At 33.1% G+C, this 25,000-nt stretch overlaps 29 protein-coding genes and 2 non-coding genes across 32 annotated transcripts. All coding sequences in view use genetic code 11, as the record gives it.

Annotated features, from left to right (window-relative positions):
• On the top strand, positions 348-746 carry rpl16 (ribosomal protein L16; one of the parts in which the record gives this gene). Coding sequence (YP_009231112.1) covers positions 348-746 — 399 coding nt within the window.
• Positions 747-872: 126 nt separating this feature from the next.
• rpl14 (ribosomal protein L14) lies at positions 873-1,241 on the top strand. Its single transcript has one exon. It carries the CDS (start codon positions 873-875, stop codon positions 1,239-1,241), a length of 369 nt encoding a protein of 122 aa, YP_009231111.1.
• Positions 1,242-1,458: 217 nt separating this feature from the next.
• On the top strand, positions 1,459-1,863 carry rps8 (ribosomal protein S8). Its single transcript has one exon. It carries the CDS (start codon positions 1,459-1,461, stop codon positions 1,861-1,863), a length of 405 nt encoding a protein of 134 aa, YP_009231110.1.
• A 479-nt stretch (positions 1,864-2,342) lies between these two features.
• On the top strand, positions 2,343-2,456 carry rpl36 (ribosomal protein L36). Its single transcript has one exon. The coding sequence runs from the start codon at positions 2,343-2,345 to the stop codon at positions 2,454-2,456; it is 114 nt and encodes a 37-aa protein (YP_009231109.1).
• A 114-nt stretch (positions 2,457-2,570) lies between these two features.
• rps11 (ribosomal protein S11) lies at positions 2,571-2,987 on the top strand. The gene has a single exon. It carries the CDS (start codon positions 2,571-2,573, stop codon positions 2,985-2,987), a length of 417 nt encoding a protein of 138 aa, YP_009231108.1.
• A 69-nt stretch (positions 2,988-3,056) lies between these two features.
• Positions 3,057-4,040, top strand: rpoA (RNA polymerase alpha subunit). Its single transcript has one exon. It carries the CDS (start codon positions 3,057-3,059, stop codon positions 4,038-4,040), a length of 984 nt encoding a protein of 327 aa, YP_009231107.1.
• Positions 4,041-4,245: 205 nt separating this feature from the next.
• On the bottom strand, positions 4,246-4,720 carry petD (cytochrome b6/f complex subunit IV; one of the parts in which the record gives this gene). Coding sequence (YP_009231106.1) covers positions 4,246-4,720 — 475 coding nt within the window.
• Positions 5,430-5,437, bottom strand: petD (cytochrome b6/f complex subunit IV; one of the parts in which the record gives this gene). Coding sequence (YP_009231106.1) covers positions 5,430-5,437 — 8 coding nt within the window.
• Positions 5,438-5,632: 195 nt separating this feature from the next.
• On the bottom strand, positions 5,633-6,274 carry petB (cytochrome b6; one of the parts in which the record gives this gene). Coding sequence (YP_009231105.1) covers positions 5,633-6,274 — 642 coding nt within the window.
• petB (cytochrome b6) lies at positions 7,068-7,073 on the bottom strand (one of the parts in which the record gives this gene). Coding sequence (YP_009231105.1) covers positions 7,068-7,073 — 6 coding nt within the window.
• Positions 7,074-7,207: 134 nt separating this feature from the next.
• Positions 7,208-7,429, bottom strand: psbH (photosystem II protein H). Its single transcript has one exon. It carries the CDS (start codon positions 7,427-7,429, stop codon positions 7,208-7,210), a length of 222 nt encoding a protein of 73 aa, YP_009231104.1.
• A 104-nt stretch (positions 7,430-7,533) lies between these two features.
• Positions 7,534-7,665, top strand: psbN (photosystem II protein N). Its single transcript has one exon. It carries the CDS (start codon positions 7,534-7,536, stop codon positions 7,663-7,665), a length of 132 nt encoding a protein of 43 aa, YP_009231103.1.
• Positions 7,666-7,730: 65 nt separating this feature from the next.
• Positions 7,731-7,832, bottom strand: psbT (photosystem II protein T). Its single transcript has one exon. The coding sequence runs from the start codon at positions 7,830-7,832 to the stop codon at positions 7,731-7,733; it is 102 nt and encodes a 33-aa protein (YP_009231102.1).
• Positions 7,833-8,005: 173 nt separating this feature from the next.
• Positions 8,006-9,532, bottom strand: psbB (photosystem II 47 kDa protein). The gene has a single exon. It carries the CDS (start codon positions 9,530-9,532, stop codon positions 8,006-8,008), a length of 1,527 nt encoding a protein of 508 aa, YP_009231101.1.
• A 489-nt stretch (positions 9,533-10,021) lies between these two features.
• clpP (ATP-dependent Clp protease proteolytic subunit) lies at positions 10,022-10,092 on the top strand (one of the parts in which the record gives this gene). Coding sequence (YP_009231100.1) covers positions 10,022-10,092 — 71 coding nt within the window.
• clpP (ATP-dependent Clp protease proteolytic subunit) lies at positions 10,965-11,256 on the top strand (one of the parts in which the record gives this gene). Coding sequence (YP_009231100.1) covers positions 10,965-11,256 — 292 coding nt within the window.
• clpP (ATP-dependent Clp protease proteolytic subunit) lies at positions 11,804-12,031 on the top strand (one of the parts in which the record gives this gene). Coding sequence (YP_009231100.1) covers positions 11,804-12,031 — 228 coding nt within the window.
• A 181-nt stretch (positions 12,032-12,212) lies between these two features.
• On the top strand, positions 12,213-12,326 carry rps12 (ribosomal protein S12; one of the parts in which the record gives this gene). Coding sequence (YP_009231055.1) covers positions 12,213-12,326 — 114 coding nt within the window.
• Positions 12,327-13,085: 759 nt separating this feature from the next.
• rpl20 (ribosomal protein L20) lies at positions 13,086-13,439 on the top strand. Its single transcript has one exon. The coding sequence runs from the start codon at positions 13,086-13,088 to the stop codon at positions 13,437-13,439; it is 354 nt and encodes a 117-aa protein (YP_009231098.1).
• A 166-nt stretch (positions 13,440-13,605) lies between these two features.
• On the bottom strand, positions 13,606-13,911 carry rps18 (ribosomal protein S18). The gene has a single exon. It carries the CDS (start codon positions 13,909-13,911, stop codon positions 13,606-13,608), a length of 306 nt encoding a protein of 101 aa, YP_009231097.1.
• Positions 13,912-14,134: 223 nt separating this feature from the next.
• On the bottom strand, positions 14,135-14,335 carry rpl33 (ribosomal protein L33). The gene has a single exon. The coding sequence runs from the start codon at positions 14,333-14,335 to the stop codon at positions 14,135-14,137; it is 201 nt and encodes a 66-aa protein (YP_009231096.1).
• Positions 14,336-14,773: 438 nt separating this feature from the next.
• Positions 14,774-14,902, bottom strand: psaJ (PSI J protein). The gene has a single exon. The coding sequence runs from the start codon at positions 14,900-14,902 to the stop codon at positions 14,774-14,776; it is 129 nt and encodes a 42-aa protein (YP_009231095.1).
• Positions 14,903-15,281: 379 nt separating this feature from the next.
• Positions 15,282-15,355, top strand: trnP. The gene has a single exon. It is a non-coding gene; the product is annotated as a tRNA-Pro (tRNA).
• Positions 15,356-15,545: 190 nt separating this feature from the next.
• Positions 15,546-15,619, top strand: trnW. Its single transcript has one exon. It is a non-coding gene; the product is annotated as a tRNA-Trp (tRNA).
• A 127-nt stretch (positions 15,620-15,746) lies between these two features.
• Positions 15,747-15,860, bottom strand: petG (cytochrome b6/f complex subunit V). Its single transcript has one exon. The coding sequence runs from the start codon at positions 15,858-15,860 to the stop codon at positions 15,747-15,749; it is 114 nt and encodes a 37-aa protein (YP_009231094.1).
• A 188-nt stretch (positions 15,861-16,048) lies between these two features.
• petL (cytochrome b6/f complex subunit VI) lies at positions 16,049-16,144 on the bottom strand. Its single transcript has one exon. The coding sequence runs from the start codon at positions 16,142-16,144 to the stop codon at positions 16,049-16,051; it is 96 nt and encodes a 31-aa protein (YP_009231093.1).
• Positions 16,145-17,530: 1,386 nt separating this feature from the next.
• psbE (photosystem II protein V) lies at positions 17,531-17,782 on the top strand. The gene has a single exon. The coding sequence runs from the start codon at positions 17,531-17,533 to the stop codon at positions 17,780-17,782; it is 252 nt and encodes an 83-aa protein (YP_009231092.1).
• Positions 17,783-17,791: 9 nt separating this feature from the next.
• On the top strand, positions 17,792-17,911 carry psbF (photosystem II protein VI). Its single transcript has one exon. The coding sequence runs from the start codon at positions 17,792-17,794 to the stop codon at positions 17,909-17,911; it is 120 nt and encodes a 39-aa protein (YP_009231091.1).
• Positions 17,912-17,932: 21 nt separating this feature from the next.
• On the top strand, positions 17,933-18,049 carry psbL (photosystem II protein L). Its single transcript has one exon. The coding sequence runs from the start codon at positions 17,933-17,935 to the stop codon at positions 18,047-18,049; it is 117 nt and encodes a 38-aa protein (YP_009231090.1).
• Positions 18,050-18,192: 143 nt separating this feature from the next.
• psbJ (photosystem II protein J) lies at positions 18,193-18,315 on the top strand. Its single transcript has one exon. It carries the CDS (start codon positions 18,193-18,195, stop codon positions 18,313-18,315), a length of 123 nt encoding a protein of 40 aa, YP_009231089.1.
• Positions 18,316-19,297: 982 nt separating this feature from the next.
• On the bottom strand, positions 19,298-20,260 carry petA (cytochrome f). Its single transcript has one exon. The coding sequence runs from the start codon at positions 20,258-20,260 to the stop codon at positions 19,298-19,300; it is 963 nt and encodes a 320-aa protein (YP_009231088.1).
• Positions 20,261-20,486: 226 nt separating this feature from the next.
• Positions 20,487-21,176, bottom strand: cemA (envelope membrane protein). The gene has a single exon. The coding sequence runs from the start codon at positions 21,174-21,176 to the stop codon at positions 20,487-20,489; it is 690 nt and encodes a 229-aa protein (YP_009231087.1).
• A 419-nt stretch (positions 21,177-21,595) lies between these two features.
• On the bottom strand, positions 21,596-22,150 carry ycf4 (photosystem I assembly protein Ycf4). Its single transcript has one exon. The coding sequence runs from the start codon at positions 22,148-22,150 to the stop codon at positions 21,596-21,598; it is 555 nt and encodes a 184-aa protein (YP_009231086.1).
• A 410-nt stretch (positions 22,151-22,560) lies between these two features.
• Positions 22,561-22,674, bottom strand: psaI (photosystem I subunit VIII). Its single transcript has one exon. The coding sequence runs from the start codon at positions 22,672-22,674 to the stop codon at positions 22,561-22,563; it is 114 nt and encodes a 37-aa protein (YP_009231085.1).
• Positions 22,675-23,201: 527 nt separating this feature from the next.
• accD (acetyl-CoA carboxylase beta subunit) lies at positions 23,202-24,656 on the bottom strand. The gene has a single exon. It carries the CDS (start codon positions 24,654-24,656, stop codon positions 23,202-23,204), a length of 1,455 nt encoding a protein of 484 aa, YP_009231084.1.
• Positions 24,657-25,000: the final 344 nt, after the last annotated feature.

Below are 25,000 nucleotides of genomic sequence, written 5' to 3'. Positions count from 1 at the left end.
TTTTTTTTCAAGTAAAAAAAATTTTTAAAAAGATAAAAGAAAATAAGGATTTGTTAGAATATTCTAACTCTAACAAAAACGACATTCAAGATGATGATATTACGTTATTTTTAAATAAATAGAATTCATCTTGGATTCCATTTCGAAAAAGACATACACAAATTTAGAAGAAATCAGATGAAATTTAATACCATGATTAATAGAATTAATCATTAACTACATCTATATCGTAATACAAACTTTTTTAGTCCTTTTATTCGCGAGGAGCTGGATGAGAAGAAACTCTCACGTTCAGTTCTGTAGTAGAGATGGAATTTCTAATTTAGAAAAAACCCATCAACTATAACCCAAAAAGAACCAGATTTCGTAAACAACATCGAGGAAGACTAAAAGGAATATCTTCTCGTGGGAATCGTATTTGTTTTGGCAGATATGCTCTTCAAACACTTGAACCCGCTTGGATCACATCTAGACAAATAGAAGCAGGGCGACGAGCAATGACACGAAATGTACGACGCGGTGGAAAAATTTGGGTACGTATATTTCCAGATAAACCAGTTACAGTAAGACCTGCGGAAACGCGTATGGGTTCTGGGAAAGGATCCCCCGAGTATTGGGTAGCTGTGGTTAAACCAGGTAAAATCCTTTATGAAATGGGCGGTGTACCCGAAAATATAGCCAGAAAAGCTATTTCAATAGCGGCATCAAAAATGCCTATAAAAACCCAATTCATTATTTCTGAATAGGAGTATAGAATGAAAAAGCTAAATAACATTTAAGGATAAAAAGATTATAAGTTTTCTTTTTTTTTGACAAACAATATTTTTTTACTTCGTCCTTTGCATTAAAAGAAGAGATACAAAAAAAATGATATGATTCAACCACAAACCTATTTGAATGTAGCAGACAACAGCGGGGCTCGAGAATTGATGTGTATTCGAATAATAGGAGCTAGTAATCGCCGATATGCTCATATTGGTGACGTTATTGTTGCTGTAATCAAAGAAGCAATACCAAATACTCCTCTAGAAAGATCAGAAGTGATTAGAGCTGTAATTGTACGTACTTGTAAAGAACTCAAACGTAACAATGGGACGATAATACGATATGATGACAATGCCGCAGTTGTCATTGATCAAGAAGGAAATCCAAAAGGAACTCGAGTTTTTGGGGCGATCCCACGGGAATTGAGACAATTAAACTTTACTAAAATAGTTTCATTAGCTCCTGAGGTATTATAAGATCTAAATATCAATAGTTTAGTATAGGATTAAAAAACTGGTATTGAAATAAAATTAATTAATCGATTGTGTATCACGCATATACCCTTAATAATAAAATATTAAGAATTTAATTCATATATTAATATATAATTCGTCTATATCTATATATAAATAAAAGAAAAAGAACATGTTGATTATATCAAAATTATAGAACAAGAAGGAATTTTAACTTATCATGGGTAAAGACACTATTGCTGATATAATAACCTCTATACGAAATGCTGACATGAATAGAAAAGGTACGGTTCGGATAGGATCGACTAACATCACCGAAAGCATAGTTAAAATCCTTTTACGAGAGGGTTTTATCGAAAACGTGAGGAAACATCGCGAAAGCAACCAATATTTTTTGATTTTAACCCTAAGACACAGACGAAATAAGAAAGAATCTTATAAAACGATTTTAAATTTAAAGAGAATAAGTCGACCGGGTCTACGAATCTATTCTAACTCTCAACGAATTCCACGAATTTTAGGCGGAATAGGGATTGTAATCCTTTCGACTTCTCAAGGTATAATGACAGACCGAGAAGCTCGACTAAAAAGAATCGGCGGAGAAATTTTGTGTTATATATGGTAATCCTTCTAATATAAAAATTAGATATCTGGAATTTACGATTTGTGAAAAAAAGGGGGGGGGGTTGCGTAATAAAAACCCTGTTCAAAAAAGTTTCGGATGTTTTACTTCGAATGAAATTAAAGAAAAAATGAATTAATGAAAGTTTTCTTTCTGAATAACTTCAGAACGGCATGTTTCGATTTTGTTTAGATACTAAAGATTTTTTTTCATGCTTCTGAAAGGATTCGACATATTTTAGGTATACCTATAGGATAAAAATAGGATAAAAAAGTAAAATTTTGAGTAAGTTCTTAGATATAAATAAATTAATCAGGGGACAGCCATTTTCTAGACTCCATAACAAGGATTCAAATGAGTAAGTGGTTTTTTTTAATTTCAACCATTCCTTTCACGAAGATACAATTCAAGATTCAAAAATATCAAGAAACCTTTTTTTCGTCCACCAATAAATATATTCACAGAATTAAGGAATAACAACTATGAAAATAAGGGCTTCCGTTCGTAAAATTTGTGAAAAGTGTCGACTAATCCGCAGGAGGGGACGAATTATAGTAATTTGTTCCAACCCGAGGCATAAACAAAGACAAGGATAATCTTACTAAACGAACTCACGTAAAGGAAACGGCACGTCCAAAGAGCTGGAAAAAAAAAGGTCTGTTTTGACATGAAATGGATATATCCATATATTTCTTGTGAAATGAAAAAATATGGCAAAACCTATATTAAGAATTGGTTCACGTAAAAATACACGTAGTGGTTCACGTAAAAATGTACGTAGAATACCAAAGGGAGTTATTCATGTTCAAGCAAGTTTCAACAATACCATTGTGACCGTTACAGATGTACGGGGTCGGGTGATTTCTTGGTCCTCCGCAGGTACTTGTGGATTCCGGGGTACAAGAAGAGGAACTCCTTTTGCTGCCCAAACCGCAGCAGGAAATGCTATTCGAGCAGTAGTGGATCAAGGGATGCAACGAGCTGAAGTAAGGATAAAAGGCCCTGGACTCGGAAGAGATGCAGCATTACGAGCTATTCGTAGAAGCGGTATACTTTTAAGTTTCGTACGAGATGTAACCCCTATGCCACATAATGGTTGTAGACCCCCTAAAAAAAGACGTGTATAGAACTAACTAAAGGATGAAAGGGTTTCAAGAGAAATAAACGATTCAATGATCTGATCAAATAAAATTACTATGGTTCGAGAGAAAGTCAAAGTATCTACTCGGACACTACAGTGGAAGTGTGTTGAATCAAGAAGAGACAGTAAACGTCTTTATTATGGACGCTTTATTCTGTCTCCACTTATGAAAGGTCAAGGCGACACAATAGGCATTGCGATGCGAAGAGCTTTACTTGGCGAAATAGAAGGAACATGTATTACACGTGCAAAATCTGAGAACATACCACATGACTATTCTAACATAGTAGGTATTCAAGAATCAGTACATGAAATTTTAATGAATTTGAACGAGATTGTATTAAGAAGTAATCTATATGGAACGCGCAACGCGCTGATTTGTGTCCAAGGTCCTGGATATATAACTGCTCGAGACATAATTTTACCGCCCTCTGTGGAAATCATTGATAATACACAGCATATAGCTACCTTAACGGAACCAATAGATTTGTGTATTGAATTAAAAATCGAGAGGAATCGCGGATATAGTCTAAAAATGTCAAATAACTTTGAAGACAGAAGTTATCCTATCGATGCTGTATTCATGCCTGTTCAAAACGCGAATCATAGTATTCATTCTTATGGGAATGGGAATGAAAAACAAGAGATTCTTTTTCTAGAAATATGGACAAATGGAAGTTTAACTCCTAAAGAAGCACTTCATGAAGCCTCCCGGAATTTGATTAATTTATTTATTCCTTTTCTACATGTAGAAGAAGAAACGTTCTATTTAGAGAACAATCAACATCAAGTTACTTTACCCTTTTTTCCTTTTCATAATAGATTAGTTAACCTAAGAAAAAAAACAAAAGAACTAGCCTTTCAATATATTTTTATTGACCAATTAGAATTGCCTCCCAGAATCTATAATTGTCTCAAAAAGTCCAATATACATACATTATTGGACCTTTTGAATAACAGTCAAGAAGACCTTATCAAAATTGAACATTTTCACGTAGAAGATGTAAAAAAGATATTAGACATTCTAGAAAAAAAATAGAAAAAGCATTTCAAAAAAAAATTGACTAAAAAATCAATTTGAAATTGAAATGGATTTTAAACCTTCAACGTAATTTCTATTTTCCAGTCGAACCCTTTTTAATTAATTAATGAAATGAATTAGATATGTATCTAGGGAGAATTCATTTGGAAATGATTACTCCCTAGATACCCACGTCTTTTATTTTACAATTGAATAAATTTAATTAAAAAAGACCTAAAGTTAGAGATTTATCAATCGGTAATGTTGCTCCAATACCTAACCACAGCGCCGCCACGGTGCCAATCAAAAAGACGGTTGTCGCTACTGGACGACGAAATGGATTTTGAAACTTATTAACATTTTCCAAAAAGGGTACGGTTAATAATCCCGCTGGTACTGAAACCATTAAAAGAACACCCAATAATTTGTTAGGCACTGTACGAAGTATTTGAAATACAGGAAAGAAATACCATTCAGGTAATATTTCTAAAGGAGTTGCAAAAGGATCCGCAGGTTCACCAATCATTGATGGTTCTAAAACCGCTAAGCCTACGTTACAGGCAATGGTACCAAGAATGACTACTGGAAAAATATATAAAAGGTCGTTGGGCCATGCGGGTTCCCCGTAATAATTGTGACCCATACCTTTAGCTAATTTAGCTCGTAATACAGGATCATTCAAATCTGGTTTTTTTGTTATTGGGATAGGTGAATTCTTATGGATCCATCCCCCGAGGGAACCGGACATGATAATTTTTTATCATCCGGCTCGAGCAAGAATTAATCAAACTAAATGAATACATACAAAAAATATATATGTTATCCACAAGTATTTAATATGTAAAAAAAGAATTATCCGATTCCAAAGTTATTGCAACTAAAGATTCCAGAAATTCCATTCTTACAGGTAAATGCTCAACACCCACGTAAGCTTAAAAAGTTGATCATGATTAAGTGCTTTCTGGGTCGTCTCATACCTTATCAATTCGTCCTTAATCTCAAAAATTATATCGAGATTTTTCAAATACAAAGGATTTACTTGTTACTAATGGAGTCTACCCTCTACTCTTCATTAGATCCTGTATTCACTCCGATAGTATTATAAATCGTGTTGATGCAGAGAAAATGAATGCATTTACATACTATTAATTATTTTTTTTTAGTCCAAAATAACTAAAAACATAATCAGGATTATGTTCCATCCCTTAATCTACTGGATTTTACGGAGCCCACTCATCCACGACAGCGTCGGGTATGATCATAGAAAAGATTCTCTTCAAGTGAACCAGCCTATCCCCTGTATGGGGCTTACACAGTGGTTGGAACAAAGACACATTTGGTTGGGAATTCCAATGTAGCAGATAAAGTCATATTTCTGCACGGCCCGATCAATAGTTCAAGTCACACACTCCCATAATCCATTATCTCTTCATAGAATTCCCTTCAACCTTTTATGTCAAAAAAATAATAAAATATTGTGGAGTTGAAGGGAAATATCCAAATACATGTCTTATTTTTTTAATAATCCATATTTATAGCAATAAAATACTATCGTTCCTTCACCAAGTAATAAGTAAGTACAAATATCTATAATCTATATTCTATATTATTTATAAGGGACCAGAAATACCTTGCTTACGTATCATTAGGAAATGCATTAACATAAAGACGGCCGTAAGAAGAGGTAATACAAAAGTGTGTAAACTATAAAAACGAGTCAAAGTGGATTGTCCAACACTAGCACTTCCGCGTAATAATTCTACAAGAGGTGATCCTATTACCGGAATAGCGTCAGGTACACCTGTTACAATTTTGACTGCCCAATAACCAATTTGATCCCAAGGTAAAGAATAACCTGTTACACCAAAAGATGCGGTCAATACACCCAGAACCACACCAGTAACCCAAGTTAATTCGCGAGGTTTTTTAAAACCACCGGTGAGGTATACACGAAATACGTGCAGGATCATCATTAGGACCATCATACTTGCCGACCATCTATGAACTGATCGGATTAACCAACCAAAGTTAGCTTCAGTCATTATATATTGAACAGAAGCAAAAGCTTCAGTAACGGTTGGACGGTAATAAAAAGTCATAGCAAATCCCGTAGCTACTTGTACTAAAAAACAAGTAAGGGTAATTCCACCTAGACAATAAAATATGTTGACATGTGGAGGAACATATTTACTAGTTATATCATCTGCAATCGCCTGAATCTCAAGACGTTCTTCGAACCAATCATAAACTTTATTGAGATAGGTAAACCAAGGTTACTCCCCCTCCAAGAACTGTATATGAGAATTTCATCTCGTACAGCTCAAACAAAAAAAGACCCAAATACTTATTGAAACAGATATGGAATATAAAGTTTTAAACTTGTCTCTCATTCAATATTATTTAAAGATATGAAAGAGTCAAAATGCGAAAGCTCGTCTTTGTGGTTAAATGCCAAAAAATCAAGTAAGCTCATTCGTCTTTATGTTGTGTTGATCGTTACAGGCCTCTTGAATCTTCTAGATTACCTATCTTTATTATCTTTTTTTATTTGGTATTTGTATGGAACGGGGATAGGGATTTCTTCTTGTTTTCTTTATTATTGATAGGAATTCTCTTGTTAAGACCCTACTTAACTAATCAATTGAAACCTCAGATTCATACGAGAACCACGATAATTCAATGAAACCTTCAAAGTCCAAAGTTCACTGAGTGAGAACCATTGGATCATCACTTATTCAATCAAAAAAAAGCTATAATGACTAAAAACATAAAATACAAAGAAGCGTTTGTCCTTTGATCCAAATAAGAGTTTAAAAGCAGAAAACTATTTTGATTTATTAAAGTTTATAAGATAGAACGGAAAGAAGTCCGGCTACGAGGTCTGAGTATTAAGTATGAATCATAGTTCGAATACTTTGTGATCTATTTGATCTATTTCGTGCTCCAGATACTCGAATGAATATCCGACGAAGTAAAACCATCTTGATAAAGATGACAGACCCCATTCTCTGTACTATCCGTAGGGTCAATTCTAACAAGTCACACACTCATATTCCGGAAATATACAATGCAGAAAATAATTTCGCGGTCGAACTACCAAAGGCTAATAGGCTAAAATTGTTAGACCTACATACTTTACTTTTTTGTATCGAGCTAAAAGCGAGAACTGCAAGATTCTTCTCAGTCTAATTAACTGAAATTCCATCCAGTAGAACAGAAGAATTATAAATCTCCAAAATAATAGATAGGAATACTGCAAATAGAGCCATTGCAACACCCATCAAAGGGGTCGTTCCCCATCCAGGAGCTACTTTACCATATTCGGAATTCAATGGTTTCAATAACTTCCCTACAGTAGTGCTTCTTGGACCAGATCTAGAACTATCCTCAACAGTTTGTGTAGCCATAAATCTTATTTTGTATTCATTACGATCTGTTGACTTTGTATACCATTCCGTTGTAAATAAATGATCTTAGCATAGATCCAGTGTGGTCTTTCAATTCTATAATAATGGAAACAGCAACCCTAGTCGCCATCTTTATATCTGGGTTACTTGTAAGTTTTACTGGGTATGCTCTATATACTGCCTTTGGGCAACCCTCTCAACAACTAAGAGATCCATTCGAGGAACACGGGGACTAGTTGACGTAATCAGCCTCCAAATATTTGGAGGCTGATTACGTCAATGAAGATAATGAAAAATTATTTCATTTTTTAGTTGAAATTTTAGGTGGTTCCCGAAAAAAAATAGCGAAAAAAATTATTCCTAAAGTGGATACTAAGAGAAATGTATAAACCAATGCTTCCATAAATTTGATCGTGGTTTACAATTATAGCTTTCATACCTGTTTTTTTTACTTGGGAGTATCCCTCTAGAAAAAGAGTCAAAGAAACGGCAGCGATTTAAATAAAGATTCCTACAGTACCCTACCTATTAAATAAAATCGCAAACAGAAACTAGAAGAAAAAAAGCAATGTTGCATCAGACTGCTTGTCGTTTTGTAGTTGGATCTCCAAGTTTTTGGAATGCCCCAAATTCCACTTGAGCATCCAAATCTGGATCAATACCAGCAAAAACATCTCTGAAGAGGGTTCTAGAACCATGCCAAATGTGTCCAAAGAAGAAAAGTAGAGCAAATGAAGCATGTCCAAACGTAAACCAACCTCTTGGGCTGCTACGAAAAACACCATCGGATTTCAAAGTCGCACGATCTAATTCAAAAATCTCACCCAATTGAGCCCGTCTAGCATATTTTTTCACAGTTGCGGGATCACTATAACTCACTCCGTTGAGCTCACCACCATAAAACTCAACAGTTACACCTACTTGTTCGACACTATATTTTGATTCTGCCCTTCTAAATGGGACGTCGGCTCTAACAATTCCGTCTCCGTCTACCAAAACAACCGGAAATGTTTCAAAAAAAGTAGGCATACGGCGTACAAAAAGTTCACGCCCTTCTTTATTTCTAAAGACGGGGTGTCCTAACCATCCAACAGCTATTCCATCCCCATTGTCCATTGAACCCGCTCGGAATAACCCCCCTTTTGCTGGATTATTACCAATATAATCATAAAAAGCTAATTTTTCAGGAATTTTAGCCCAAGCTTCTGATAAACTTTGATTTTCAGCCAGTCCAGCACTAACTCGTCGATATATTTCTTGTTGAAAGTATCCCTGATCCCATTGATAACGAGTAGGACCAAATAATTCGATGGGAGTAGTTGCAGAACCATACCACATAGTTCCAGCAACAATAAAAGCTGCAAAAAAGACAGCAGCAATACTACTGGAAAGGACGGTTTCAATATTGCCCATACGTAATCCTTTATATAGACGTTGAGGCGGACGAACACTAAGATGGAATAGGCCCGCTAATATACCCAACGTCCCTGCTGCAATATGATGAGAGGCTATTCCTCCCGGAACAAAAGGGTCAAAACCCTCCACGCCCCACGCCGGGTTTACGGGTTGGACCTTTCCGGTTAGTCCATAAGGGTCGGATACCCATATTCCAGGACCATATAATCCTGTTACATGAAATGCGCCAAAACCGAAGCAAGCCACTCCTGAAAGAAATAAATGAATTCCAAAAATCTTGGGTAAATCCAAAGAAGGTTTTCCTGTACGTTCATCACAAAAAATTTCTAGATCCCAATATACCCAATGCCAAATAGCTGCCAAGAAGCACAAGCCAGAAAACACGATATGTGCTCCGGCTACCCCTTCGTAACTCCAAAGACCCGGATTCGTTATAGTCCCTCCTGTAATATTCCAACCGCCCCACGAATTGGTTATTCCTAAACGAGTCATGAAAGGTATAACGAACATACCTTGTCTCCACATTGGATCAAGAACGGGGTCGGAGGGATCAAAAACTGCTAATTCATATAGAGCCATCGAGCCGGCCCAACCAGCAACTAGAGCAGTATGCATTATATGAACAGAAAGTAAACGACCGGGATCATTCAATACAACAGTATGAACACGATACCAAGGCAAACCCATGGAAATACCCCTTTATCAACGAAAAATAGACACTATGTAACTTTATTGCATTGGAAAAAACTATGCTACGTACCCCCCCTTTTTAGGTAATTTTTTTCGGAGAAAGGATTAATATTTGTTCTATTCTGTTAGTAATAATGGAACAATTCAATTCATAGAAAAAAGGGAAGCGGATCTATTCTATATCCGATAAGTACCAATACGCAATGGGGGTGAATCCTATTTTATATGAACCAAGATAGCTATTGTTATTGATCATTCAGAAGCCCGTTCGTAAAAAATTTCCTTTAGTTTTATTAATTCTCTCTTACTTTACTTTTATTTTATATTTTATTTAAGCTTATTCAACTTATGTATTAAATATAATTAATTGAAATATGATTAATAAAGTAGGAAAAAAGGATAATAGTATTAAAAACCGAAACCCCAATCTTACGTTTCCACATCAAAGTGAAATAGAGAACTTCATTCTCTTTTTTTTTTCATTTCATGCCTATTGGCGTTCCAAAAGTACCTTTTCGAAGTCCTGGAGAAGGAGATACATCTTGGGTTGACATATAGTGCGACTTGTCAGATATATCGGGCTATATGGGATTTCCCCATTTTCTCCCTCGATCGAGATATCCTCTGTTTCGCTCGAAACGATTGATTGAATTATCAAAAATTTGTAACGCGAAGCGCAAAAAATAAAGTGGAATTAAATGCAGGGAGTATTTAGATTGATATTAGATTATCAAATTTTTTTATGGTTTACGTGATCGGACTAATAAAATGAAGTATCCAGGCTCCGTTTAGCAAAAACCCAATTGATAATTAATATATAATATTTTTATAATTAACTACTTAATATGATATGCAAAATTCTGATAAAAATTCTATAAAAAATTTGAAACAGGGTTATCTAAAACTGTTGCTCAAATAAAATAATTCAAAATTTGTTGACTATTTGACAGAAGACATGTGAAAGAAATGAATTGAAAAAAAACGAAGGAGTAGTAAAAAAAGACGCGGTATTTAGTTTATTTGTCCTATATGTGCAAATCAAAATCGGGCAAATTTTTCCTTTTACTCGGGGTAGAGCATAAACCTAAAAAATGGAATAAAAAAAGTAAAAAGCCCATTCAGGAACAAGAAAAAACCATCGCCATTTCAACTGAACCTCGATGAAAAAAAAATATCAATGAATCAAATGAGTCTGACAGGCTTAATCAATCGTTTTATTAGAGGATTATAATATCTAATAAAAGGCGCCAAAACTAAAAATTTCTTTTACTTTTGGGAGCAAGCCCTTCCGTTATAAGTTAGAAAGAAAAACCTTCTATGAAAAAAGGGGAGGTTGGAATCGACACATTGATTTTTTCACAATTTTTGTTGAACCGTATGCACCAAAAGGTGCCTGTACGGCTCCTAAGGAATAAAATTTTATCCTAATCAACCGACTTTATCGAGAAAGATTATTTTTTTTAGGCCAAGAGGTTGATACCGAAATCTCGAATCAACTTATTAGTCTTATGATATATCTCAGTATAGAAAAGGATACCAAAGATCTTTATTTGTTTATAAACTCTCCTGGTGGATGGGTAATATCTGGAATGGCTATTTATGATACTATGCAATTTGTGCGACCCGATGTACAGACAATATGCATGGGATTGGCCGCTTCAATAGCATCCTTTATCCTGGTCGGAGGAGCAATTACCAAACGTATAGCATTCCCTCACGCTTGGCGCCAATGAGTTTTTTATTTTCGAGAAAAAATACTATGCCTTCGCCATCGGAAATATGAATTAGTTAAGTAATAATAGCATGGCACTTCGAATTCAATATGAAATTTTTTAGATTAAAAAAAATTAGATTATATATTGAAAGAGTAGTATGAGATAAGGAAGAGGTATTTCAAATGATATCTTACCTATTTGGGCACATTTCAGCGTCACAAACTTTGTTTTCACACCGGAAGCTTATTTACAAAATTTATCAAAAAAAAGACACTTTGGGATTGCTGAATCAAAAAAATGATATATAAAGCAACGGAACCATCATAGTATTTTTTTAACTTCTACAAAAAAAGAAGGATGGTAATTGGATGATTTTTGGATCTGCGTATAATACAACCTATATTTTGTTTTCTTTCGCCAAAAGGAAAGGTAAAAAAAGTCAATTCCATAGTGGAGCCGTATGCAATGCACAAAAAAGCCTGTACGGTTATTCAATTTTCTCTGTTTTTTTTTTTTATCCTGCCTCATTCTGCGAAATAGAAACTATATCATCAGGGTAATGATCCATCAACCCGCAAGTTCGTTTTATGAGGCACAAACGGGAGAATTTATCTTGGAAGCGGAAGAATTACTAAAACTTCGCGAAACCATCACAAGGGTTTATGTACAAAGAACGGGCAAACCTATATGGGTTGTATCCGAAGACATGGAAAGGGATGTTTTTATGTCAGCAACAGAAGCCCAAACTCATGGAATTGTTGATCTTGTAGCGGTTCAATAAAACATAGGAGCGATTTCATACAAATCTACAATTTCTAATTTTATATCTTTTTAGATTAAAGGTTTACTTTCATATTCTCTTCAATATTTTTTTTATATTGAAGAGAATCTTGATAGAGAAGTAATTCAGAATTAGCCGGTTAGAACTAATCTAAACCAGCCCATTATTTATATGATTCCGTATGCCAACCATTAAACAACTTATTAGAAATACAAGACAGCCAATCCGAAACGTCACGAAATCCCCAGCGCTTCGGGGATGCCCTCAGCGACGAGGAACATGTACTCGGGTGTATGTGCGACTCGTTTAGATCATAGACTGAGACATAAAAAGGAAATTCTTTTTGAAATATCACGGATCAGTACCTGTGAATAAAATAGAATGGAGGAACTCGATTCATTATTTAAAAAATATAGATCGTTCATATATTCTATTGTGTCTGAAACTTATGGTTTACATTGGTGCAAATCCAACCAACTCCATTTTTTAGAAAACCCCCAATGATAACAAATGATTATCCATTAAGCGGGGGAAATTCCATTTTTTAGAAAAAAGATTCCACTCTTAAAAGAAAAGAACGGACTAACAGGGTAAATGACCAAATCAATTTTCAAAATGAAATACCGTTACTGTATAAAGGGGATCTCATTGTGAAAGACCTATTACTGGAATATTCATGGGGTAGAGCCAAAGAATGTGAATTGTGCAAGTTACCAATAGTATTGATTAATTAAAAGAAGGAGCTCCGGTGTATAGAGAGGACCTCACCGTTTTAGAAGTAACCATAGAAACGATGGAACCCACTATTTATCCAATTCTATTTCTATTTACTACTTTTTGTAGTTATTCTATTTTTTTATATCAAGGGGATTTATCCTTTCAAAGCAAAGGAAAATACCTAGCAAAAAATAGTGGTGGGGAAGGTTAGAGTAGCAAAAGCCATTGGAATTTTTTTTATACATTGGAATAATTCGTTTGATTATTAATAGACTAGTAAAGGGGAAAAGAATAACTAAAAAAAGAATTAGTTATTCATCAAAGTTTGATTTATTCAATGACTAGAATTAAACGCGGATATATAGCTCGGAGGCGTAGAACAAAACTTCGTTTATTTGCATCAAGCTTTCGAGGGGCTCATTCACGACTTACACGAACTATGACTCAACAGAGAATAAGAGCTTTAGTTTCGGCTCATCGGGATAGGGGTAAAAGAAAAAGAGATTTTCGCCGTTTATGGATCACTCGAATAAATGCCGTAATTCACGAAATGGGGGTATTCTATAGTTATAACCAATTCATACACAATCTGTACAAGAAGCAATTACTTCTTAATCGGAAAATACTTGCACAAATAGCTCTATTAAATAGGAGTTGTCTTTATACAATTTCGAATGACATAAAAAAATAAGGGGATTGGAAGAAACCCACGAAAATTTTTGAAATAGAGTTCTAAGGAGAATGAGCTCGGGGAAGGTAGAGTAGAAATTAGTATTATAAAAAAGTCGTCAAAACAAAACATTCATCTCTTTTTTAATTCCTTCAGATTGGAATTGTTATTCAATTCAAGAATAAGTCTATTTTTTTCTGGTTCTAAGGCTAGTAGTTCTAGGGGTCGACTCACTTCTTTCAAATTGTTTCTGATTATTAAGAAAAGGTAACAAAGATAAAATACGAGCTTGTTTTATAGCAATAGTGATTAATCGTTGTTGTTTTAAAGTCACTCTATTCACCCGTCTAGATAATATTTTTCCTTGTTCACTAATAAATCGACTAATTAAACTCATGTTTCTATAATCAATTCGATCCCCCGATTGGATCGGGGGCAAACGCCTACGAAAAGATCGCTTGGATTTAGTAAAAAGTCGCTTAGATTTATTCATAATTTTTTATTCCTTATCTCTAAAATCCTATTTTGGTCGGATCAAAATAAAAACGATTGCTATTTCTATATAGGATAGAGTTTCTATATAGAATTAAAAATATAGGATTAGATTTCTTTCTATTGATTTATTTGTTTATATTTATATATATGTAATAATATATAGATACGAGCATTATTCCTGTTCTTAAAATAAAAGTTGACATACAAACACTCAATTTGATCTATTTCTTGATTTCGCCGTGAATTGTATGTTTATAACAATAGGGACAGAATTTTCTCAATTCCAATCGACTGGGGGTGTTATGCCGATTCTTTTGAGTAATATATCTGGAAATTCCCGCCGATTCTTTCTTAATATCATTTCGAACACAACTGGTACATTCCAAAATAATTGTTACTCGAACATCTTTACCCTTGGCCATGAAACCTCCTTTGGATTTATGATTCACCTCAATCTTCTATTTTAATTTTAGGATCCAGAAAGAACAAGAACCAAAAAAATAGAAGCTGTTAACTAAAAAAATTTCTGAAATATTTCGTTGCAATGAATATTTTATTAATTAGTAATTAAATAAAAATAAAATAATTAAGTAATACAATACAATGATTTTGTGAAAACTATATTGAAAATCTTTGTACAGTATTTTTTTAAATATCTCATAGGATACTCTTTCCCTAGCAACACTTTTTTCGTTCTATTACTAATTTAATTGGATCCTGAACCCTCGTTTTTATGACCTCCCCCCCCCCCTTTTTTCTAATTAATTTTTTATAATAAATTAGAAAAAGGGGGGGGGGAGTCCCCGGTCGTTGATTGTATCTCTAAAATTTTCACCCCTTTCTGATGTTAATAACTAGAATTAAAAAAAGGGAAATGTTAATGCATCCGGAAATAAACGATTAATCTCTATTAATAAACCTGCTAACGAACCGAACCATAGAGTACTTAGTACCGGTGCTACGGAAAGATATGTTTTTAGATCTCGCATTTGAAATCCTCCTTCTTTCTTCTTTATTGTATTACATTATATATAGTAATATATATAACTACAGATGTACATGTAATTAAGAAGTTCTTGTATTTGTATACGTAACTTCCGTCCCCCCGCTTTCAAAATTATAATTTAAATATTGTCTACTAGAACGATCTTATAGATTCTATTTGAAAACGTAAACGCCTTTTTATGTAAAATTTAAATTGAGAGAATTTTTGTAAAAAAAAAAGAAATTTTTTTATTATATCTTTGTTATCTGATATGAGAAATACGAGAAAAAAGAATAAATGAATTTGATATACCAATAAAAAAAGAAGAAGGATGTGGAAAACAAGACAGGAATTCTCTACAATGACACTGTAAACCAATTGAAAGGGATGTAGCGCAGCTTGGTAGCGCGTTTGTTTTGGGTACAAAATGTCACGGGTTCAAATCCTGTCATCCCTACCTATTACTGCTCTTCTGAGCAGTAACGAGGTATCTGTTTTGATCGATTTTTTTAATAAAATCGGACATACATATAATTCTGAAATTTATGATATACTATGTAGGATATAGTATATACGTACAAAATCGAGTCGGGTTAAAGAATGCCCTCTTTCTAGCCTTTTCGTTTTTTAGAAAAAAAACAAGAAAAACGCTCTTAGTTCAGTTCGGTAGAACGTGGGTCTCCAAAACCCAATGTCGTAGGTTCAAATCCTACAGAGCGTGATTTCACTCTTGTTTATTAGATTGTGTCAAAATTCCACTGTTCAAAATTACTGAGCAGCAATCGGAATTAGACCTCCCGCATAGGAAAGCAAGAAGGAGGTCAGTAAAAAAACGAGATGTTAATTAATTAAAAGTCCAACTGATCACCACGTCTGTATTGTAAATAAGCAGTTACGAATAATCCAGCTAAAGTAATAGGAATTAGACCTAAGACGATTCCAAATAAAAAAACTTCAATCATTTCAATTTTCTTTTGTTTTCATTTTTGAAAGGGAGAAAAGAGAGGTACTATCTATTCCTAGCTCTTAATCTGTATTGCCGATGAATCTGAATGACCAAAATTGGGTAATTAACACGGTAAGCAACTATTGAACATATGAAATACCACCGAAAACCTTTTTTTATAAAAAAATCTGCATTCCATTAATTTCAAATAAGTCGTATTTTGCTTAGACCAATAAATAGAACTGAGGTTATAGTTAAAGCTGCTAGTAGAAAACCGAAATAACTAGTTATAGTAAGCATGAAGGGACTCAATAAAATATGTTTTTTTATACATATGTTTCTAAAGTACTTCCCTAAGTTTCAATTGAAATTTTTTTTTAGAAATAGAGAAAGATAACTAGTTCCAAGAATTAAAAAATTCAATTGAAAATTGGTGAATTATCAATCATTATAGGTGGTATGAACAAAAATAGAGAAGGATAAAAAGAACTCAATTCATCGTCTTTGGCATCTGCACTATCTCAGGAGTCAGAATTAACGTAACTAATTAATTGAAAAACTCTTTAAGAAATTAATAATAAAAAAAACTCTATTATCTAACGTCAGTCAAAACATATAACTTTTTTTGAATTAATATGTAAAAATTTGAAAATAAGTTGTTTTATTCTTTTTTTTTTTAATTGACCTTAGAACCTAGAATATGCCCCTTTCTACTTTATTAAAATTGAATTTACTTAAATTTGAACTCATTAGATTAAATAGTAGAGCAGTTTTCTTCATTTAATCTATCGAATGAGACTAAAAAGAAAAGAGGTATCCTACACGGAGAACGAGATTAGTCCAAAAAATATTTATTTATTTTAACTAGATTTTAAAAGATAACTAGATTTTTAAAACTTGTAATTAGCAATTTCTATTATCGTTTCCTTTCAAGGTTTTAGGTTGTTTTCTTTCGAGATTATATAGAAAATAGAGTGAAAAACCCATCACCTTTGTAGTTAGTTAAAGAAAGAAAAAAACCTTTGAATTGTGAATTGAATACAACAAAACAATGCACCCATTACAAATATTTAGTATTTTTGTTATTATTTTTATTTTTGTTATTATTTTTATTATTATTTGTTGTTCTTTTTAATTGATCCAATCCAAAACTATTCTTCTTTTTCTTGTTACTGCAAATTCATTCCTTAAAATGAAACAAAAAGTAAAAGGGGGGGATCACATTATCATTAAAAAAAATCTATTCTACAATTATGCATATGCAATGAAAATGAAATTTATTAATTTTTAATTCAATTAACTTGGGACAATATGAAAATTTCCTTCATGAATTATTAGAATTAAAAACTAACCTCTTGGGTTTTCATTTTATCTAATCTTTAGTTTATTTTCTAGTCCAAAACGAATAAAGGATCAAAGCCCCTTATAGATTACAGTAATTTGAAAAAGTGGGACACGGTTATACATCGACAAGCAAGAAAAAAAAATTATCTAACACCCCATTTCTATACTAATTCAAATTGCGTTGCTGTGTCAGAAGAAGGATAGCTATACTGATTCGGTAGACTCTAAAAATACCCTTGGTACTTTATTGACGATCTCACAAAGATGCAATCTCAGTTAATTTTAATTTACTGATTCATCTTTTACAGAATCGATTCCCTACGAGAATATCTGGAGTTCAGTATGTCTGGAAGCACAGGAGAACGTTCTTTTGCTGATATTATTACCAGTATTCGATACTGGGTCATTCATAGCATTACTATACCTTCCCTATTCATTGCGGGCTGGTTATTCGTCAGCACCGGTTTAGCTTACGATGTGTTCGGGAGCCCTCGTCCAAACGAGTATTTTACAGAGAGCCGACAAGGCATTCCATTAATAACAGGCCGTTTTGATCCTTTGGAACAACTCGACGAATTTAGTAGATCTTTTTAGGAGGACCCAATGACTATAGATAGGACCTATCCAATTTTTACAGTGCGCTGGTTGGCTGTTCATGGACTAGCTGTACCTACCGTTTCTTTTTTGGGGTCAATATCAGCAATGCAGTTCATCCAACGATAAACCTAATTCAATTATAGAGCTATGACACAATCAAATCCGAACGAACAAAGTGTTGAATTAAATCGTACCAGTCTCTATTGGGGGTTATTACTCATTTTTGTACTTGCTGTTTTATTTTCGAATTATTTCTTCAATTAAGAAAAGAGCATAGAATAATAAAATAAAAAAGAAAGAGGAGTAATTTTCTTATCCCATTCGGATGGATTATATATAATAATTATCTCTGACTGTTTATGTTTCTAGCATGACCACTCGATGAAATGTGGAGGGAAGCGGGATAAATGGCTGATACTACTGGAAGGATTCCTCTTTGGGTAATAGGTACTGTAGCTGGTATTCTTGTGATCGGTTTAATAGGTATTTTCTTTTATGGTTCATATTCAGGATTAGGTTCATCCCTGTAAAAATTGGATGAGCTGAGTTATAGACGTGAAAACATAAGAACTCAACGGGGCCCAACTCTTCCTTCTTTGTCTGATTCGAGGGGGTCCCGTTGAACTGCTAATAATCAGAACAAATTTTTATCGTGTTTTTGAAAAATGAACTTAATTAGATTAGTAGATTATGAACATATAGTATTTTTTAACCTTTCAAAGATAGAATAAAAAAGGGGAATCACTTAATTCCCCCTTTTCCTGCTTCCCCGGCTGACACAATATTTTTTATCATTAGATCTATCATTAAAATTTTCAATTTGGTCTATACTATATAAAATAGAAATATAAGTTTTTTCTTATTTTATTTATTTAGTATTTCATCAAAATTGAAAAAAAAAAGAAAACTACAAAAAGTAACTACTATTATATTATTAATTAATAATTATATATACTTTTAATTAATATATTATAATATATTAAAACGTTATATATATAGAAACAGTAATATATATGTAAACTAAGAATAGGAATTTTTAACGAATTGAATCAAGACGGACAAGATGGACACAAGAAAAGGATGTCTAAAATTCCTTTTCTTGTGTCGAAGACTAGCAAGATAAAAAATACTCCCTATAGTCCCTAAAACTTGTTGTTTCGCCGATTTATGGTTCCCTTTTTTTTCGGCGCGTGCGTTCCTTATCTGATTTTAGTATCTAGTCAATTTTTGCCATTCGACTAGAAAAAAAACTCTTGATTATTCATACATTCTATCAATTTCAATTGGTCAATAACGACAGAGTTACATCACACCTCTTTTCGTTTTTCAAATTTTTATTGAAAAATAAATAAAGGGGGGGTAAAGTGAATTCTTCTCAATATACATACTAGTATTAGGACTATGATACAAGTAATTTCTGACATCTAGAATAGCAAATCTAAAAAGAGGCAAAAGGCTTTTCATAATTTTTTTGTTCTTTTTTACGAATTTGATAAAGCTAAATAGACAGATCTAAAAATTCATTTCGGATAATTGAACCTTCTCAAACTGTTTCTTTTTAAGAACCAAAAAGATTTGTGCCAAAACAACCGATCCTAAGAAGAACAAAAGGCCTTGGACACGTAATGGATCTTGAAGTACTATTTCCGCATCCCCCTGACCAAATCCACCCACATTAGGATTACTCGTTAATGGTTGATCGAGTTTAATGGATTCGCCCTCGGAAACAAGAAGTTCTAGGCCTCGAGGGATAATATCAATAACTTCGCGTCCATTTGATGCATCCACTATGGTTATTTCGTATCCCCCTTTTTCTTTTCGTAAAATTTTGCTTATTATCCCTCCTGCCGTAGCATTATAAACTGTATTGTTACTTTTGCTACCATCAGGATAAATCTGACCCCTTCCCCTGTTTCCACCTACGTATATAGGATATTTTAAGAAGTGAACATCTTTATTAGTAGCAGGGTCCGGAGCAAGAATAGGAAAGGTTATTTCACTATATTTTTGACCAGGAACAGGACCTATCACAAGAATATTTTTTTTATTGGGGCGATAATTCTGAAAAGACAGATCTCCCAGCTTTTCTTTCATCTCGGGTGAAATACGATCGGGGGGGGCTAATTCAAACCCCTCCGGTAAAATAAGAACAGCTCCCACATTCAAAGCTCCTTTTTTACCATTAGCTAGAACTTGTTTTAGTTGCATATCATAAGGAATTTTAACAACTGCTTCAAATACAGTATCAGGAAGTACCGTTTGTGGAACCTCAATATCCACGGGCTTATTAGCTAAATGGCAATTGGCACATACAATACGCCCAGTTGCCTCTCGTGGATTTTCATAATTCTGCTGGGCAAAAATCGGATATGCACTTGAAATGGATGCCCAAGTTATTATATATATCATGAGTGAGACAGATATGGAGCGAGTAATCTCTTCCCTTATCCAAGAAAAGGTATTTCTAGTTTGCATGGTCCAATCATTTATCCCGAAAATTTCTACAATAAAGTTAGCTAGGTCGATAATATACTTCCCTAGCCACAATTCTGCTATTTACATTTACTGAAAAAAAATCAAATTTTTTTGTTGAAATATACAAGGAATCCCTCATGGGTAAAAAGAGTAAAGTAAATACGACTTTGATTTGGTTATGATGTATAAGGTACGAAAGATTAAAATTGGATCGGTGAATCTTTTTTTAGTCGTTTATTGCATGATAAATCACTACAAGTGACGGAGATACACGATTTAAATAACGAAAAATCCAATATTTAAAAATTGTATCAAGAATGACTGGAAAGGTAGAAACTAGACCAGATAAAATTTGCTCATAATGAGCAAACCCAAAATCTTTGTAAATATAACCAATCATTAGTTCCCAACCGTGAGGCGAATGGAATCCAATACATAAATCAGTTAATAAAAGAATCGAAAAAGCTTTAATTGTATCACTTAAATTATATAGAAATTCTTGAACCCAAGAATTCAGAATAAAAAGCTTTTCCTTACCCCAAAAGGAATAACCACTTAGAATAACGAAAGATATTAGATTTGTCGAGAAGTGCAAGATTGTATGGATACGATACTCATTGTGTATCTTGATGAATTGGATCGTTTCTTTGTGGATTCCTAGACGAAATTGTTGTAAATCGGTTTCTGGGTATTCCTTTATCATTTCATCGAGCTGGAATAGTTCCTCTAATTGTATGAATTTTTCTAGAACACTTTTTTCTTGAATATCATTCAAAAAAGTTTCACATTGTCTAGTATTCCACCAATTAGTAATCCAAGTTTTCAAACTTTTATTACAGCAGAGAGAGATCAACCAGGGCAAAAAGACTATAGATGTAAAATAAAAAAAAGGAATGAATGCTTTATTTTTTGCCATTTTGAATCTGTGAATTGTTAATGAACCTACCTCATTTGTTGATTCTATTAGATCTAATATTTCTATCGAGCATGAGTTTCTATTCTAATTCGAATAGAATAGAGTTAGCCTATGAATCCATTTTCTCTTTTGCTGTTGATTCAATACTGAGTCTTTGCTTTGAATCTAGAAAGAATACAGAAATAGACTCAGAATACACTTCCAACTTGAATCAAGAAAAATTGGGTTTCCAGGATGTTATTCCCCCTTTTTCGATCAATACTAATTTCGAGACGAAGAAACTCCTTTTCTATCAAATATATCAAAAAAAACGAGCATAAAAGAATAGATTAATATTCAATTGAAAAAAGGAAAAAAATAAATTATTTCGTTTTTTCTTCCTACTGCCAAAGCATTTAGTCTTTTAAAATTAATTCATTTCAAAATACTTCAATTGGTACACGCAAGAAGTAAGCCAATTCGGCAGCTTTTTGCTCAATTTCTCGTGTAGTAAAATTCTCATCAGTACGAATTAAAGGAATAGCCCCTTGACCTCGAATTTCCATATAAAGGACACGCCGAGCAGAAACACCCTCTTTAACTTCTATTCTGATGGACTGAATATCTTTCATAAAGAATCGTAAAAAGATGCGACGACTTTTTCCAGGAAATCCCCAACGAAAAATACGCACTATTCCTTCTTTTCGGTCGAAAAGATCATAACCACTACCCACATTCCACAAAATAGTGCACCACAAATAGCAACTAATAAAGAGACCCGCGATCCCATAGAAAGACATCACAATCCCTTGTGGAAAAAAAATGATTTCCTGGGACGGAAATAACGATATAACATTTCTACCAAGATAACTGGAAGTTCCAACCAATAAGAATCCTAATGAACCTAAAAATAGGATAAAGGCCCAGCAGAAATTACTTGTTTTTCGAGACCCCGTTATAAATTCTATCCATATAGATTCTGATCGCCAACTCATATATATTAGATCCAGTTATACATTTTTTTGGAATTGAGAAAATATGACTTTCTTTTTTTTTTTCAAAGTAACTCTCATCCACTATTTTGTTGTGAACCTTTACCTTAGGAGTAATTAATAGAATTGAATTGTTTATTTCTAAAATAATAACATCTCCTTCCTTTATATGATCCCCTATAGTTATATACATACAAATAAATAGATTCACTGGAATTTCAGACATCGGCCCGATGATGATCCATTTTTCAAAAGAGCGCAAGTTTTTTTACGTTTACACACGCATAAGAGCTTTTTTTATTTATGTTTGTAGGAATCTATGTGTTATACAATATTCTACCAAATGGGTCTTATCGAATCGAATCGAAGTTTTTAAAATAAAAAAGGGGTGATACGATTAGGTTTCAGCCGATCTAAAAAATCTTATTTTTTTGAATATGAAGAAATAAAGAAGCCATTGCAATTGCCGGAAAGACTAGGCCTACTAAAGGCACAAAAATAGAGGGTAAGTTATTGAAAGTTGTCATAAAATGGGTACCTCAATTTAATATTTGTACCTGTTATTGTTATATTCTGAATTCTAAAGATATCTTAGAATATCTTGTATTTTTTTTATTTCTATTATATATATTATATAATTATACTAAGTATCTTTAAGTAAATATATATCTAATACTAATATACAACCTAATAGAAATATATAGAATAGAACCTAATAGAAATAGAATAAAAAAATAGGTACAAGAAACGCCAAACTAAATAAATAGACTAATTCATCTTTCAAAACCAAATAGATGTATCATAATCCCCTTGTTAGATTGATTATTCTTTTTCTCTTATATCTTATAATAGTCATTAACAAGCAAGGGAGGAAAATAAACTTTTTTGTATTTGTCTAGTCTAATTTGAACTTAAAAAAAAATTCACTTTTTATCTTGTTGATAGAGGTTTACTGAGTAGTAAACAAGAATATCGATAAAAAAAATGATTCGAAAGAAAAATGAATTTTTCAGGGTTTTCATTTAATTCTGATAAACGAACCGTTCTATTTGATTTAATTTTTGTTCAAAGGAAAAAAAGCATGGAGCTGAAATAACTCGCTCAGAACACCTTTTAAAAGATTACGTGGTACAATTGCATCCAATAAGCCCTTACGTAATAAAGATTCAGCCGCTTGTGAACCTTCAGGCACGGCTTTTTTCAATGTTTGTTCAATTACTCTTTTACCCGCAAATGCAATATAGGCATAGGGTTCGGCAATAATGATATCCCCCAACATACCAAAACTAGCTGTCACTCCACCGGTAGTAGGAGATGTAAGAATTGATATATAGAATAACTTTTTACTTGATTGATAATCACATAAAACCGAAGAAATTTTAGCCATTTGCATCAAACTTAAACTTCCTTCTTGCATTCGTGCTCCTCCGGAAGAACACACTAAAATAAGAGGTAAACATTGATTGGTAGCATACTCGATCAAACGAGTTATTTTTTCGCCTACTACGGATCCCATACTACCCCCCATAAACCGAAAATCCATAACCCCAAGGGCTACCGGAATACCGTTTAGTTGACCTGTACCAGTTTGAACAGCGTCAGTCAATCCTGTAGTTTTTTGAGCAGAGTCAATACGATTTTTATAAGGTTCCTCCTTCGAATGAAATTTAATGGGATCCGCGGAGACCATGTCTTCATCCATAGGATTCCAAGTACCCGGATCAATCGAAAGCTCGATTCTCTCTGAACTACTCATTTTCAAATAATGTCCACATTGTTCACAAACATTTATTTTGACTTTCTTATACATTAATCCATAACAATTGTCGCATTGAATCCACAATTGATTGTAGTTTTGAGTTATATCGAAATCCTTAGAACTTATTAAATTACTACGATTCCTATTAGTTCTTATCTTGTAATTTTTGCTTTCACGAATCTTTCCACTTTCACTACAAATGAAATTATAAATGTAACTTTCATTGGAATTATTACTATCGCTTAAAAAGTTACTATCAATACAGATGTAAGAACGAAAATAAGAATCAATGCAACTATTAATGTAATTAGTACAATTATATTTAGTATCCTTAATGTAAGGATCATAGTGCAGATCGTTGTCACCTTTAGATCTATTATTCAGATAACTAGAACTACAATAATTATAAAAAAAATTTTCTAGGTTACTAAAATCATTGTCAATCTCAAAATTTTGTTTTTTTATATCAAAATATATAGAATAACTATTCTTATTACTATCCCTAACAAAAAAGGTGTCATCCGATATGAAATTGCGAATGTCCTTGGAGCTAACTAAAAGATCAACATTGTTGGAATAATTAGAACGCTCACCCCAAACATAAAAGTTTTTATCCATATCATATATAAAACGGTCTTGACTTATAGTAGTCTTTTCACCAGGAGCAAAACTATCCATTGCTTTACTTCGTTCGCCTCTGTATTCCAATTCTCCCTTAGAAAACATAAAATTGAACCACGATTTTTCCATAGAGCTTCTGGCCTCTATTTAAATGAAAATACAATAACAATAGATGAATAGTCATTCAATGAAAAAATTGAAAAATGCAAAATTTTTTTGAATAGTTCATTTTCTATTCAGAGTAAGCAAAACATATCGATGCAATTGCTAAGATTATTAAGTAAAAGTAAAGTAATTGAAATTAATAAATTTCAATTCTAAATGAAAAAAAGGATTTTCTTATATTGTGTAAAATTCTCATAAAAAAAAAAAAAGAAATATTTGTTCTTCGCTTATGAATATAAGGATATGAAGAACTTTTTTAGTAAAATCTCGTATACTAATATAAAATAAAAAACGTTTTTTTATTCCAA

The sequence above is a fragment of the Camelina sativa genome (genome assembly GCF_030686135.1).
Source record: "Camelina sativa chloroplast genome, complete sequence, specimen voucher B-2007-0434-12".
NCBI classification, from domain to species: Eukaryota; Viridiplantae; Streptophyta; class Magnoliopsida; order Brassicales; family Brassicaceae; genus Camelina; species Camelina sativa.
Note: the sequence above shows the minus strand (reverse complement) of the source record. Positions and strands in the feature narration are given on the sequence as shown.